The sequence below is a fragment of the Podarcis cretensis genome (assembly GCF_951804945.1).
Source record: "Podarcis cretensis genome assembly, chromosome: 7".
In the NCBI taxonomy this organism is placed as follows: Eukaryota; Metazoa; Chordata; class Lepidosauria; order Squamata; family Lacertidae; genus Podarcis; species Podarcis cretensis.
Window position 1 is genome coordinate 93518485 of NC_137176.1, and position 15537 is coordinate 93534021.

The 15537-nt window shown below is 55.7% G+C and overlaps 2 protein-coding genes across 3 annotated transcripts in view; both read right to left on the reverse strand.

Moving 5' to 3' along the window:
- FBXL6 (F-box and leucine rich repeat protein 6) overlaps nt 1–15537 on the reverse strand; it is a 173768-nt gene that overhangs the window by 64491 nt on the left and 93740 nt on the right. The window lies entirely within an intron of this gene.
- HSF1 (heat shock transcription factor 1) overlaps nt 2091–15537 on the reverse strand; it is a 43743-nt gene continuing 30296 nt past the window's right edge. The window contains exons 5-14 of one of the 2 annotated variants that reach the window (XM_079984363.1): nt 13550–13625; nt 12737–12798; nt 11558–11654; nt 11304–11440; nt 9213–9470; nt 6716–6802; nt 4440–4545; nt 4259–4318; nt 3508–3577; nt 2091–3053 (exon numbers count right to left, since the gene is read on the reverse strand). In XM_079984363.1, coding sequence (XP_079840489.1) covers nt 2851–3053; nt 3508–3577; nt 4259–4318; nt 4440–4545; nt 6716–6802; nt 9213–9470; nt 11304–11440; nt 11558–11654; nt 12737–12798; nt 13550–13625 — 1156 coding nt within the window. In that variant the 3' untranslated portion in view covers nt 2091–2850. The remainder of the gene's footprint in view (nt 3054–3507; nt 3578–4258; nt 4319–4439; nt 4546–6715; nt 6803–9212; nt 9471–11303; nt 11441–11557; nt 11655–12736; nt 12799–13549; nt 13626–15537) is intronic. The other variant, XM_079984364.1, reaches the window with a different exon arrangement.

A 15537-nucleotide genomic window follows, 5' to 3' on the forward strand; every position in this document is an offset into this window, starting at 1 on the left:
CCTTTTCCCTGTGGCCCTAGGGGTTGGGGTGCCTTTTCTTTTGCTGTCCTGACCCGCTCTTGCCGTACTGTGTCTTGCTCATGCACGCAGGTGTGGGCCTGCCTCCTTGTTCAATAAAGACAAGCAAACCACGTTAAGAGTTGGTGTTCCAGCACAAGAGGGGTGGCGCTGGCCCTTGAGCCATCTTCCAACTGGGGCCTCAGAACGCAGGGAGGGAGGGAGGGAGGGAGGGAGGGGGAAGACAGAGCCATATGACAATGGAACAAACGCCTTGGGAAGGTGGGGTGTCGTGGATTAGTCATACCTCAGGTTGAATGTGCTTCAGGCTGAGCGCGTTTGAGTTGCGCTCTGCGGCAACACGGAAGTCACTTCCAGGTTTCGCCGCTCGCGCATGCGCACTCAAAATGACGTCACATGCATGCACGGAAGCGGCAAAACGTGACCCATGCACATGTGCCGTCACATCAGGATACAAACGGGGGGGGGGTCCTTTTTAACTCTACAATTCCATAATTCTAAAGGCTTGACAAGGCTGACCAAAACCACCTCCCACCCCAAAAGGTCATGTCAGGGCAAGCTTGGCATATTTTTGCCCAGTTCAATGTGGCAGGGCTGGAGTTGTCAGAGTTGAGCAGTTCACTGTGCTGAATTTGTGACTGACCAGGAGACTTGCAGCCAATTTTAAGGCTAGCTGTCTGTTGCCGGCTCTTCTCACTAACCCACACAGCCCCTCTTGACCAGAAGCCCTTTCTACAACTCTGCGTGTGTGCCCCTGACTTGCCCTCGCTCTCACATTCCACATGCCAACTCCTCAGCAGACACATTCCCCTAAAGGTCTTGGAGCAGCGGCCTGACCCTCCCTTGCCAAATGAGAAAACAGGGGGACTGCTACATGGAGACCATTATAAGGGAGGAGGTCCATAAAAAGCATTTGGAGCATGAAAAGCTTCAGAGCTGGGAATTTCAGAGCTGAAGGCCAAGGTCCCTGGCACCCCACAATGGCCCCTCTGCAAGCCCAGTGAGCTGTGGGGCAATTGTACTGGGCTGACGGACGCCCCAGGCCTGGCTGGAGCCTCACAGCCCCCCACCTCGGTTTTTGTAAGAGGGCGGCCAGTTTGCAAGGCCCTTCTGCTCCCTGCTTGGAGGGCCCCAATTCTCCACCTCCTCTGATGGGAGAGTCTGACAAGATCAGCAGGAAGAGGCCCCTGCCTTGGTTTTCTTTCGAAGGATGCAACCGGCTCATTTTCGTGCTGCAACCAAGAGTCTTGCCTGGGGTGGGTGGGTGGGAGGCAGGCAAACCACTGGCTTCTCTGTAGGATCCCGCCCCCCCGGCTGCTTGGGCAAGGCAGGCCACAGTTCACTGATCCTGATCCGCAAACTCAGCGCTCTGGTCTCCCCCCCCCCGTCAGCTGGTTCCAGCTGCTAAATGGAGCTTTGCAGGATTTGCTGGCTGGCCAGCTGGAAGGCTCAGGACCACTTTAGAGACCTGAGAGCAGAGGAGGAAGCGTCCAGCTGATGAAGGAGTGAACCTGACAGACAAAAGGCCACGGGGGGGGGGGGGCGGTGAAGACAGACACCACGGGCACCCTGCTCTATCTAGACCTTTGCAGAGACAGGATATTGTGGGGGCGGGGGCAGAAAAGGACCCATAGTCTGTCAGGTGGTGGATGGGGCCCTTCTGCCCACTCTTCCGCTTCCGGTGTGGGTGATAGGAATGTTCCTTGGGCAGCAACTGGGATCCACTTCCCAGTACAGTGGTACCTCGGGTTACAGACGCTTCTGTTTACAGACGCTTCAGGTTTCAGACTCTGCTAACCCAGAAATAGTACCTCGAGTTAAGAACTTTGCTTCAGGATGAGAACAGAAACCAAGCGGTGGCGGCAGGAGTGGGAGGCCCCATTAGCTAAAGTGGTGCTTCAGGTTAAGAACAGTTTCAGGTTTGGAACGGACCTCCAGAACAAATAAAGTACTTAACCCGAGGTACCACTGTATTGGCTGGCAGGATGGGCTGGGCCCCAGGGTGAGTGCGCCTCGTCTGCTTTGGAAATAAAAGTGTGCTGCGCCTAGAGAGTGATGGGCCACTTCACGTATAGATATAGATATATAGATATATTTGAATATGTATATATAGGTATTTATATAGCAGGAGAGAGGAAGGCTGAGGGGGAGGAGGGGGCTTCTTCTCTCATGTAAAAATCCAAAATACAATTTTCTTCTAGTAACAATCAAAATGCAAATGTACAAATTCTTTACTGCTAAGCCAAGGGAAACAAGCCCCATGGGGGAGGGGGGCATGGGGTGGGGCAGCCTCCTCCCGCCCGGGCGCCCTGTAACATTCGGGGACACACGCAACAGCAGACGTGACAAAGGGACCCAGCCCTTGAGCCCCAGGTGCGAGAGGCGCTCTCACTTCTCTCGAAATGCCCACAAGTCCATCCCGACGGGAGGGGGAATTCTCCGTCTCCTTTTCTCCTTCCCCTTCCCAGTGAGAGCGACCCCCCCTCATCGCTCACTTGCTCTCCTTCCTCTTCGCCTAGAGGGCAGGGCAAGGGGTCGCGCTTAGCGTCCAGGCCTAGGGCGCCTGGCACCCGAAACAGGCGGTGGCAGCAGCCAAGGAGCACACACACGTCTTCCGCCAATGGGCATCCCCCCGCCCCCCCAAGCCACGGTGCCCCCCGTGAGCCGCCGCCCGGAGGGGTGGGCACCTGAAGCACAGACACAAACACACCCTCACAGCCTGGCCAAAGGGGAGAGCAGGGGGCTCGTCCGCAACGTCACTGGAGCAAAGCAAGGGGGTGGCTGGCCCTTCCTGAAGTCCGGCCTTCCTTCCACACTGGCCAGGGCCTGGCCTTAGGAGACGGAGGGGTCCTTGGGCTTGGGCGTCTCCGCCCCCGAGAGGAGGGCGATGGTGGGGTCCTCCAAGTACTCATCCTCCGTGAAGCAGGGTCCTTCGTCCAGCTCAAAGAAGATGGGCATTTCCGTGTTGGCCATGTCCATGGAGCTCGAGTCAACCAGGAAGAGGGGCTGCGCTGTGTAGTGGACCAGCTGTTTGCCTACGGGAAGGGCAGAGACACCATCAGAAAGGGGGTGGGGGGCAAAGCTGGGGGGCCAGGGTGCAGGTGGAAGGATTGTATTGCAGGGGGGTGGGCCAGATGACCCTTGGGGTCCCCCCAACCCTGAAATTCTAGGATTCTGAGGCTGTGGGAAGGAGGAGCCTTTCTCGGCTGAAAACTCCATGACTGCCCCCAGAGCAAGGCAGACCCCCACTGCGGCAGCGTGACTTGGAGGGAGAGGAGGCGGGTCAAACAGGCAACAGGAACACACACCCCACCCCCACCCCATGCCTCAGTTTCCCCCTGCGTGGGCCAGGATGGCTCATTCAGCTGTGAGGATGTCCATGCTCCTGCCTGGCCTTGGAGAAAAGGTCGATGCAGAGAGGCAGCGTGTGGAATTGGCAGGCAGGTGGGGGCAGGGAGAGGAGAGAAGAGGAGCAGCAGCGATGCCCACCTGTGTCTGCTGCAGAGTCTTCCACCTCCGCCGGCTTCTGCTGCTCCTGGCAGGAGAGGAGGTCTTGGATCTGCAAAGGGAGAGGAGGCGCTGCTGAACCAAAGCCTGCGAGGCCCAGAGAGTACAGAGGGGGCTTTGCTGGGCATGTCTCACGGGAGTCAAGCCCCAGCCACACCCCCCCCCAGCCTTCCACCCATCCCCACACACAGGAGAGCCCCTAGCTGGCTGGCACTACGTGGGTCTACCACCTCCCTGACTCCAGGGCACAATCTGGCAGGAAGTTCTCCTGCACAGGCCCCACTGAAATAAACAAGAGCTGCAGAAGGAAGAGCTCTTGCCTAAGAGCTCCCCTTCACTTCAATGGGGCTGGTGCAGGAGAGCCTCCTGGGGAACTGCAGTCTTCTGCAGCCTCCAGGCTGTGCCTTGGTGGGTGGTGGTAAATAAACGGGGGAAGGGCTTTAGAGGGATGTGTTGGGAGTTAGGCAGCCTCAGTCTCAGCATCATCTTCCCATCATCACATCCAGAGAGCAACTCTGGGGAGTCTGCTCAGCTGATCAGAAGGCTGCGCTGAGAAAGGCCCACTCAGCACCTCATTAGCAGTGCCTGAGAAGAGGTGCTGATGGGATGACATCACCCGGCGGGGTTCTCCGAGGAGGCAGCCTCTGCACAGGGCGGGTGGAGAGCACTTTCAGACCCGCCATGTGGGGCTGGCCTACAAATGAGGAAAGGGGAGGTCCCTCAGCAAACTCACACTGGCCAAGCTGCTGTCCAGATCTGGCAAGTTCAGATCTGTCGCTGAAGGACTGAAGAGCTGTTGGCGAGAAAGAGGGAGGGGGGAAAGCAGACATTAATGTTAGGTGAGTGAGGCACAACCCCCCTCCCCCAGGCTGCCCCTCCCGCTAGGTGCAGGGACTCCTGAGCGGAAGACTCACGTCCAGCAAGGCGCTGGTGTCCACGCTGAAGCCATGGGTGCTCAGCATGGTCTGAAGGTTATCCAAGCTGGAGTCGATGGTGTCCAAGTGCTCGTTCAGCTCGTTCCTGGGGGCACGAGAGAAGAGAGAGATGGCAGCGAGGGCCAGGATGGCTGCCTGCTTCCTCCAGGACCAGAGGCCCGTGTCCCTGAACTGCCAGCGGCTGGGGAACAGCAGGAAGGAGGAGAGGGCTGCCACAGAGTTCAACTCCTGCTCGAGGGGCTTCCCCACAAGAGGCACCTGGTTGGCCACAAGGTGAGGAGGGCTTCTTTGGGTTTCATCCAGCAGGGCTCTCCTCATGGTTCCCAGGGGTCCTCTGGGCCAAGTGCATCTCCACCCCATCTTCCTGGCCCCCTTGTGCTCCCCTCACCCACCAAGGGCTCCGGCTTGCTCTTTGGTCGAGGAGGAAATGCCTTCAATGGCCACAAGCGGAGAATCAGCCTCTCAGAAGCCTCCTTGCCCAAAACCTTAAGAGGAGCAAGACATCCCTTCCTTCCTGCTCTGGAATAGCCGTTGCACAGGCCTGCCATCACCCCCACCCCAAACAGACCCAGTGGCTACGGCTACCAGTGTGTTGTCGCGGCTAAAATGGCCGCTGTTTCTTTAATGCTTAAAAAAGCTGGGTCAGCATGAGTCAGCGGCCTGCGCTGGGTTGTGTATAGAGAGAGAGAAATGTTAGTTTGTTGTTGGGTTGGTTGGTTGGATAGTGAAAGCTGGTCAGTCGCTTTTGCACAAAGACTTTTAAGAATAAAAGCAGAAAGCACTCTTCAAGGATATTCTTGTGGATTCTTTTATGCCGACAAGGGTCTGAGGACCAGGCTGAGGAGACAAAGGGAGGTCAGAACCCTTTCCTTTTTCTTTTTTTTAACAAACACTGACATGTGTAACCCTTCCGGTTTCTGCAAGCCTGCCTTGGTTCAGTTTACAGATCAGCAGGAAAAGCCTCACTGCTTAGACTCAGGGCTCTCAAGGGCCAGCGCCCTCCCCAAGCAGCAGAAGCTGGTGAAGAGCCAATGGGCATGCAAGGGCTGGGCCCAAGCCCCTGCTGTGGAGCGGCAGGCGGGGGCCGCCCCAGAGTTGCCCAATCAGATTATAGACGTGGACTGAAGATGGGGACTGGGAAGGGCGGAGCCATTCAAAGACAAACGGGGAACAAGGGATGTGCATTTGGGGCAAACTCTCCACCAGGAGTTGTGGCCGCTCAGTCCGAAGGCAAATCGCCTGAAGCAGGCTTGACAGGTCAGGCAGGAGGTCAGTTCTGTACATGTTTAAAAAGCCAGGAAACCTGCTGCCAGTCACAAAGAACTCCACCAAGGAAGAAGGGGCAAGTGAAGATCTACATCGAGCAGGGTTGGGGGAGACCGGCAGCACCTCCTGTTCGCCAAGAGGCCGCTGTAGGGGCAGCATTTGGGGCAGGGGCACAGATTTGACCTTCAAGGAGTGCACTGTGGCTGTTGCTGCCATTGCAGCACTAACGGTGTGAGGATACCCAGAGCTTAGAGGGTTAGCTCTAGGGAAGTGAAAACGTCTTCACTTTCTGTTTTGGCTGCGACAGGAGAAGCATCGTGTCTTCGCTTTCTCCTGGCTGTTGTTTTGCTGCTGTATGATAAACGCTTCGTAGAATACAAGAAGCAGTTGTACGAGAGTTTCTCTGCATGCCTGAGATTCCTTCTGCACAGGTGCACTGCTGCGCAAGACACTCTGCTGTAGCCGAGAGAAGCAGGGAGACGCAGAGGAAGCGGGCTGGACGCCACAGCACTGCCGCTGTTTGCAGCCGAGACGGACGTGAAACAGAACAAACGGGGGGTGCAGTTCTTAGGGGCAGGATCTGTGGACCCTGCCGCCTGAGACAGTCGTCTTGCCTTGCCTCCCGGGTGGGCCGGCCCTGCAGCAGGGATTGGACCTGGGATCTTCTGGCGCTCCACCACGGAGATACAGTGTCCCTCAATGGGGTGCCCCATATTGGGAGGGATTACTTCAGCATACAAAGGTGCTTCAGGGTTTACCTTTCCCCACCCCACCCCCGAGCCACAAGGGACGGGCGTTTCAAAGAGGTATTTTCAACGTTGTGGGTTCAACTCCACTTTGAACCGAGTGTGGCACCCGATCCCCAAAGTAAATAACCCTCCCAGCACAATGTGGAAGGAGCGCCGGAGGGCCTGGCAGAAGGGACACCTCCCCCCAGCACTCCCTGGTGGCGCAGTGCCTGGGGGGCAGCAAGCAATGTAAATGCTAACCCTTGCTGTGGTCTGTAGTGCAGTGAGGCAGAGGAAGGGCTGGGGAAAAGGCAGGTGACTTCGGACATCTGCGGAGGGCGAGCCAAACTGAAAGATACAAAGAGAAGAGGAAGACTCGGATTCAGGAGCCCCAGAGAGTTCGGCACCTTCAGGGAGGAAACAGAGGTTACTTTCAAAAGGCAAGGAAGGGCAGGCAGCCGAGCCCCTCCAGGGAGAGCAAGAGGGGGGCCCTGGGTGTGAATCAACTCTGGGAAGAGAGCAAAGAGCAGCTGACCGGAGGGATCCCACATCGGGGCAGGCAGGCAGGGAGAGAAGGGAAGGTGGGATGCTGCCTGCACAGGGGAACCAGCAAGCGTATTCCAGGGGCAACAGAGTCCTGTTCCTTGGGGCAGGTGCCTGATCCAAACTGCGCTTCTCTGGGGGACTGAGGGCTGAAACCTCCAAATCCCACCAGCAGAGCCCGGCCCTTGCAACTCACTGGCCTCAACCGGCTTGTTTTGCATCCAACTACCGACTTTCCCAAGACAGGAAGTGCATGTCCTCTGCCCCCTGGTGGTAAGAACCTAAGAGGAACTCCCCTCATCTAGCCCATCTAGTCCAGCACCTATTCCCACAGTGGCCAACCAGGTGTCCCCATGGGAAGCTCGCAAGCAGGACCCGAGTGCAAGAGACGCCCTCTCCCCTCCTGTGGTTTCCAGCAACAGGCAAGGAGCAGCCCTCTCAGCACTTCTGTGATCCACCATCTTCTCCTTGTTCCTGGGGAGCAAAAGTAGGTGCCCCCCCCCCACAGATCACCTCTCCCTTCAGTTCCAGATCTCCAGGTTCCTTGGCAGGCCTCCACTGAAAGTGTGCAATCTGAGTGTGGACATGCTTGTCCTGTGGCATGGGCTACTGACCCGCACCCCCTGATCTCTGCCATGCAGCCCCTGGGAGTTCCTGCTTCCTCACACACAGGGCACTGAAGAATGCCCAGAGCATAGAGCAAGGAGTGCCATGGGCCTAGGAAGCCAGGATGCTCTGTCCGGAGCGGAAATCCAGTTGCAACTGTGGGAGGGGCACAGAGGCATGAGCACCCAGCACTATGAAGCCCCCATGCATGGTCCAGTGGGCTGGCAAGGCCCACACCCAACCCTTGCAGAGGAGGAGAAACAGCCCACACCTGTCTCCAAATATGCCACTGAGAATTGGGCATCCTCTGCTAGGACCCCTGTGCCTCTGTCAGTGCTGCAGGACCACCCTCTTATCTGGCCCAGGGAACCTCCTCCTGAGTTTTGGAGCCTTCCTTCCACACCACTGACAGCGCCACCACTCTAGCAGGCGATGAGGGAGGCCAGGAGTCCACATGCCAGACTCCGGAGAGAGAAAGAGAGAGAGGAAGGGAAGGGGCTGCTGCCTCTTGCTCTCCTGGGAACCAGGTGCTCCTGGCTTCTCTCACTGACCACCCACTGGCTCTTGTGGCTAAGCTGTTGGGATGGGCTGGCTAGAAGTTTAAAACCAGCCTTAAGGTTGTCTGCTCCAAGACCTGGAGGGTCAAGACATCCACGCCTGGCTCTCCTGGCACTGCAAAGAGATCTCAGGATCCCTGGGCTGGAGGGGAATCCTGGCCTTTCCTCTTCTTGGGACAAATGGAGACATGCAGAAGCCCAGCTCCAACTGAGCCTCAGCTGCAGTGCGCCTGAAGGTTGGTGGTTCGAGCCCACCCAGGGACAAGTGGGGGAAGAACTCTTGCATTGCCATTGGTTGAACCAAATGACCCTTGCGTGTCCCTTCTAACTCTATACAGTTCTATGACTCTATGGAAGAACCTCATCCGCCCTCACACCTAGAAGACATGCAGGCCGGGGGGCAGACTAGCCTAGTGATCTTCTCCCTGGCAAGTTAGCTTTCTTCCAGCCCCATAGCCTCCAGCTTCAGATCGAACGGCTTCAGTCCAGCTGCAGACTCACTGCCTGTGTCAGGACTGATGCGAGAGCATGAGAAGAGCCTGGCTGCTAAATCAGCCCAGTGGCCCATCTTGCCCCACAGTGGCCAACCAGGCGCCCCCGAGGGAGACGGGAAAGCAGGAGTCGAGCCTGGGACAAAGTGGCTCAGCTCAGGGCTGCAGCAATTGGCAATCCAGGCTGCACCGTGCCTGAAGAATGGGCTACAGCCACATTGGCGAGAGGCAGCGCTGGACCAGGACTTGAGAGACCAGGTTCACATTGCCACTTGGGCCACTCACTGCCTCCTCTCAGCCCAACCTCCCTTGCAGGGTTGTGGGGATAAAATGAGGAGGAGCACCTAGTGCACCACCTTGAACTCCTTGAGGGGGAAGGTGAGATATAAATGCTGTCAATAACCCCCCCCCTCCCCCCAGACAAAGAAGCAGTTTGGCAAAGAGAATGGGGGGAGGGATAAGGATAGTGATGATGACAGCAGGACAAGGTTAGGGACCCACTGGATCCAGCCAGTAACCGTCGGGCAACAGCCAGGTGCTCCCTGCGCACCCCAAACTTACTTGTCCAGGCAGGCGACGCTGAGGCACTTTTCGGGGGACTGGGCCTGTTCAGCGTCTGTGCTGCTGCCGCCACTGTCGGCAAGAGGGGCTGCGGCCATGACGCCCCTGGGCTTCTCATCCTGCAAGATGGAGTCGATGAAGGCGGAGGGAGAGAGGGGGCTCTCGATGGCAGGAGTGCCGATGGGGCTGGTTTCTTCAATCAGAGGGCTGCGAGAGGGACTGGGGGGCTCCTCTTTGATGTGAATCACAGGACTACTCCTAAGACGGAAGGATGGAAAGAAAGTAAGACGTGAGCCCTGGGCAGACAGTGGTATTCCTACATGGTCAGCAGCTGCCACCATTTGTTCTCTACAATGGTGGGTGCCAAACTTTTTCTGGCCCCCACCCCCTTGGCTCCATTAACTCCTCCCCAGTGCTCCCTGCCCTACCCTGTAAAAATTATTCAGAATAGCAGTTTGCACACTCCATTAAGGAAGATTAATAATACCATAAACTTAATTCATTAATTCAACCAAACTGATGAGCTTGATCCTGTGCTACCAGCTTTCCAAAGTCATTTACACCCCCAGAGCCCCCTTGCCATGGCCCACTCTGGGAAGCGCAGGACTCTCAGACAACCCCAGGAAGCTTCCGCCCTTTGGATCTGCTCGTCCTGCCACACGTTTCCTCTTTTCCGAGGTTTGGGAAATGAATCAGTCTAAGCTCTGCCACCCCCTCCTCCACCCGTGGCTTCTCAGCAGTGGGGATTTTTAAAAGAGAGATGAAGATAGGAGGGGGGGGGGTGAACATAGTTTCTCTGGCAGATGGAAATTCCCTCCAGTACCCAAACTCCCCGAAACGGCTTTATGTGGGAGGTTCAATTAGCCCCACTGGAATTGTCGCCAGGTATAAAAGAACAAAGCTGTGATGACCCACTTAGGCAAGCATCTGGTTCCCATTTCGAAGCAAAGGTTCCTGGCGGAGAGGCACACTCAGGGCGAGAGACGGGGGCTGCCGCTGTGGCGAGTGATTCTGCCCCAGTGCCAGCAGCGTTCGGGTCACAACTCAGCTGGCCTCGGGAACTGTCTGGGGCAGAGAACCAAGAAGGTCCCCTCCACTTCAAGGGCCGGGAGATACGGGTTCCTGTACGCAGAGAAGGCTTTGCCAAGCGGACCCTTCACGGCTCAGCAGCACAAGACAAAGGGCTTCTGGGCACAGGGCTCTGAGAAAAATGCCCTTGGTGTCCCTCCAGGAGCTCAGGGATGGGGAACATGTGGCTGCAGTGGGGCAGAAGTGGGCTCAGTGCAGCTCCTCCAAAGGGAGTGCCCTCAATGAGGCCAAGACAGCTCTGCCCAGACGAAAAGCTGCACAGCAAGGAAGCTCCTGCATCTGCCGCGAATCTCAGGCTGGCATTCCAAGCACCAACAGAAAATGCTGCTTGCCCTCTTTGGGTCCTGGGGCTCAGCCCAGTCCACCAGCCTTGGGTGAGTCACAGGTCAAAGGGAGCAGAAGGAAAATCAACCACACGTGGGAAGAAGGGGGACTTCTGGGCAAAACCTCTTGTGAACGAAAAGCAGGGGGTGCTTCTCTCTCCCTCCCTCCCTCTTTGGATGGCAGAATTCCGGCTTCCACAGAAGCACACAGTGACCCAGAATAACTAAAATCTGCAAAGGGTGCGTAAATGAACACCCTGCAGGCCTGGCCTGAGCAGTTCTGCTATGGAAAGAACAACCCTGAGATCACCGCCTCTGAAACTTGATTGGCCCTTGGTGACTTCTATGCCACACCCCATCATTTTGGTTTAGAAATTTGCTGAAAATCTTGACTGACTCAAATGATTTTTTAGCCACCCCACTTTTCAGCCATCCTGGACACAGAGGGAAAAGTTGCCGGCCACAGCTGCCAAAGGCCAGGAGTTGCAAGAGAGCCTTGGCTGGGAGAGAGCCTTGGGGCCTGTGCAGTAGGCAGTTCTGTTCCACCCCCACCCCCCAGGCAGCTTCCCCATTTCTGTGCCTTGGACGTCCCTTCCCCCTGCAACCAGAAGTGACTGTGCCCTCCAGGCCCATCTGGGCACCCACACAGGGAACCAAGCAAAGCCGGGCTGCTGCGTACCTTCCATCAAGGCTGTTGCTGGGAGAGGCAGAGGGGCTGGACTGGGCCAGTTCTGTGACGTCAGAGATGATGGGGCCGGAGTTGGCGGAGGGGTCCGGGGAGTACAGGTTTGCACCACTGTATGCCGGGGGGGAGGCCTGTGAGGAGGAGAGATATTGGCATGAGGCCCTAGGAGCCTTGAGGGTCCAAAAGGTGGTTGCCTCCTTGGGGCTGCCCCCGAGCCCAGCTTCCCTCTGCCCAAGCCAAATACTTACGGAGTAGGGAGGCTGGCTGTGGACGTGCTCCAAAGAGTACTGGCGACTGTACTTGGGCATGGCGTGGGCCGAACTGCTGTCGTTCAACATCAAGGGGCTGGAAGGGAAAGCCAGAGAGAGTCGTGAGGCACAGAGAGCAGAGGCGGCAGGCAGGCAGGCACCAAAGGGGCTACCAGACTGCTTACAGAACTTCTGAAGAGATCGTTCCTGACAGGCAGTTTCAGGCAGCCCACCCTATAGGCCAGGCATAGGCAAACTCGGCCCTCCAGATGTTTTGAGACTACAATTCCTATTACCCATGACCACTGGTCCTGTTAGCTAAGGATGATGGGAGTTGTAGTCCCAAAACATCTGGAGGAGCAAGTTTGCCTATGCCTGCTCTAGGGTCAGCTCAGACACTGCAGGATGCTTTCTGGAATCAGGAGCCCTGAAACGGGTTTGGGTTTGCAGGTTGTGTTGCTACTCTGGCTGACAGTGACCAAAGCAGGTGTGCAGCCCAGAGGGGACTGAGCTGGCCTTGGGGGTTCCCCCCATTTCTTTGGACCTAGGAGTCCACTGAAGCCACTTGCGCGTGCTCCACTCCAGGACTGTCCTCTTGCAAAGGAGCATCTGAGCCCATCTGTAGCCTTAAGGCATCTCCTGCTTTCCTGCTGGACCAAAGAGAGCTGCCCTCTTGCAAAATCATATAGCCATATCCCTTCGTGTGTGTTTGGTTTCAAAGACCCCCCCGCCCACTTCACAAGCAGCATGTAGGTGCTTCTCAGCCTTATGTGGAGGAAGAAAATTAAGAATCACAGAATTGTAAGGGACACCAAGGGTCATCTAGTCCAGCCCCGTCATATAGGAATCACAGATCATAAAGCTACAAAAAGGAGACTCAAAGCACAGCAGAAACATAATCAATGGATCAGGAGTGTTTAGGGGGGAATGAGCAGATAACCACGCCCAAAGTATTCCTGCAGAAAGGGCACAGCAAGAGTAGAGGCAGGAAGAGGCAGGGCGCAGATGGGAATTCCTCCCAGAGGTGCTTCTCAAGGGCAAGTCTGGAGTTTTCCAGGCGCAAATGTCTCCATGAGAGGCTGGGCTTAAAGGCCACGGATGGTCCTTCAGAGTCACCCTGGGAGATGCTTCCAGCCAAGAGGAGAATCAAAGCACGGCCTCTGGATGAAGCCCACTTACATCTTCCTCTTCACTCCAAGGATACGGTTGGACTGCACCAGCGAGATCAAGAACTGGATGAGCTGTGGGAGAGAAAACGAATGTCACCATGCGTGATGCACACTTCCAGCTGGAGGAGGGGGAATCCTGCTGGACTGAGATCCAAAGGCACTCTGGAAAGGTCCATCCTGCTCAGATCTCCCCCAGCACACGCACAGCTGACCACCAGCACGTAAAACCCAGCAGGCTGGACTCAAGACCTCACTCCCAGTGACAGGTATGTGGGGTTCTTTCATGAGCAAACAGAAGCCGCTCTGTACATGCTCTGTAGTCCATGAGTGCTTCCTGATGTGGAATTGGCACTGCTCATGCACGCAGGGGAAATTGTTGTTGTTGGTTTTAGAGCGGTGCACACTCAGGGGGAAAAATATCTGTGCATGTGCCCGAAAGAGGTGGAAGGGGGGGAATCCCCCTACATTCTGCGAGGCTCTCCTGACTGGTGTGTGTGGCAGGTGGTGGAACAGCAACACAAATCCATGACTGAAAAAACAGAATGTGGGGATCTGATGGGCCAACTACGCAGAGAGAAAAATTGGATCGGAAAGACCGTGATATAAAACTTCCAATCTAGAATCATGCCAAGGCAGTGGAAGGCTGGCTGAAAGAGGTCTTGTTTCCTGTCCTTAAGAGACAATGGCCCTTCACCCTCAAGGCTCTGGGGGGTCCATTGGCCAAGCCCCCTGCAGGTCAGCAGCCCCAGGCCTCCAGCTGACTGTGTGGCCCGCAGGGCAGGAAGGAAGCTGCCTTTTGCTGAGAAGTGAAGGCTGAGCTTACCTTGTTCACCACCTTCTGCTGCTGGGCGTGCTTCTGCCGCAAACTGGCCACCTCCCGCCACAGCGCCTCGTTCTCACTGGAAAGGAAGAAGGCAGCCAAATTAGCCTGGTCATGTCTGTGAGAGTCATGAGTGCAGCAGCCTCCCCGTCTCTACTTTCTCCTTTTCATTCTGAATTTGGGCATTTCAACGACCCAGGCTTTTTGTTTGAATTCTGCACTAAAGAGAGTGTCTTCCTGCCACAAAATTCCAGCAGAGAGTTTTTGGGGGGGGCTGCTTCATGCTGGCACCCAATGCCCAGGTGGGATACGGAAGCACCTGCCTTCTTTTGAGGCTTTTTGAGGAGGCTGGGCTCTTCAGGTGTGGGGTGGGCAAGATGGCACAGGGCCTTGCTCCTCCAGCCAGTGGACTGACAAAGGACCCTTACTCCACCTGAGCTAGTGCTGCCCTCCTGCCCCCTCTTCCCCCTCCATGCAAGTCTCCAGGCTGTACTCCAAAGGGACTGTGGAAATATTATTTCATGGATCAGAGGAGTGGGGACTGAAAGGGGGATGGATGGCTCAGGACTGCAGCTGAATGTGGCCTGGTGAAGACAGAAAAGGCTGCAGCACAGTAACCGATTCGTTTCGAGAAGCTGATGGAAACCGACTCCTAGGAAATGCTGAGAAATCTATGCTGCCCCAGCTCCAATCAGTTTGGGAGCGGCAGCTTTCTTGCCTGCCTGAGGAAGCCTGCAGGGCTGAATGAACATCTCACAGGGCCCTCAGCACTTAAAATACGGTGCCCCCATAAATATCCAATTCAAAATATAAACAATAAACTGTAAATCAAAAGTTTATTTTTTCAAAATGAAACAAAACCTACAGAAAGATGGAAAATAGTGTTTATTTTTATATACTTCCACTATTTATATTTGAAAAATATACATGCCCATTTTTATTCTGGGCTAGACATACTGGAAGCTTCATTTACTTTTAAAATTGTTGTTGTTATTTATTAAATTCCTATACTGCCCTTCATTTGCATTTAACATCAAAGCAGCTTGCAGCAGCTAGCCGTATAAAAGCAAGCATCACAAAATTTGCAAAAGCAATTAACGACCCAGAATGCAGGCAAGCAATAAAAAGCAGCAGAAATGCGCAGACACCCAGCGCTCTCTCCTTGGGGAAGCTTTTCATACAGGCACGCGGGTGGGTGGTCCACCAAGTGAAACGAATTTGAGGGAGGCAGGTCGGTGGGCAGCTATTCAGCACCACAGCTAAAGGAGCCTCTCTCTTCAGGGGTAGCAAGGCAGCGACTGGGGTGGGGGAACATCAAGGGAATGCCTGCTTGTGGGCTCCCCCGGCACATCTGGGTGGCGGCTGGTGGAACCCGGATGCTGAGCTAGAGGAGGACCCTGGGTCTGGCCCAGGAGGGATGTCCTAGCAGTGTCTTTGGAAAACCCTGGCCATAATTTCTGGCAGGTTTTTTTCTTAGGGAAGTACCCCAAACTGGGAAGACCCCATTTCACACCCTTCCCTATTTCACGCAATAGCAAAGCAGAACTGGAAGAAGGACATCTCCTGAGGATCTTCAGGAACAAGAGGGCTTAGAAACTCTAAAACCTAGCATAAATTTATTGTGACTTTGGATAGAACTGTAGAGTTGGAAGGGATCCTCAAGGTTGTCTGGTCCAGTCCAATCCCCTGCAATGAAGTAATCTCAGCTCGGTGCGGTCGGTGATGTAGCTGCAGCCATGGTATGCTCTCTCATCAAAGACAGAGACTACCGAGGCTCATTTGCCACTAAAAAGCCCCCTCCCCACAAACTGTGCTTGCAAATACAAGAGTATTTGAGCCCCCTGAAGGCCTCTCAGGATCAGGGCGGTCGGATCCTGGGTCACCTGCCTCCTCACTTTACAAACTGCTTGGGAGGAGGATGTGGAAAGGCAGGCCTGGGAGCCTGGACTCTGGCCCCCCCCCTGGGGGCGGGGAGGGGGAGTTTTAAGAGA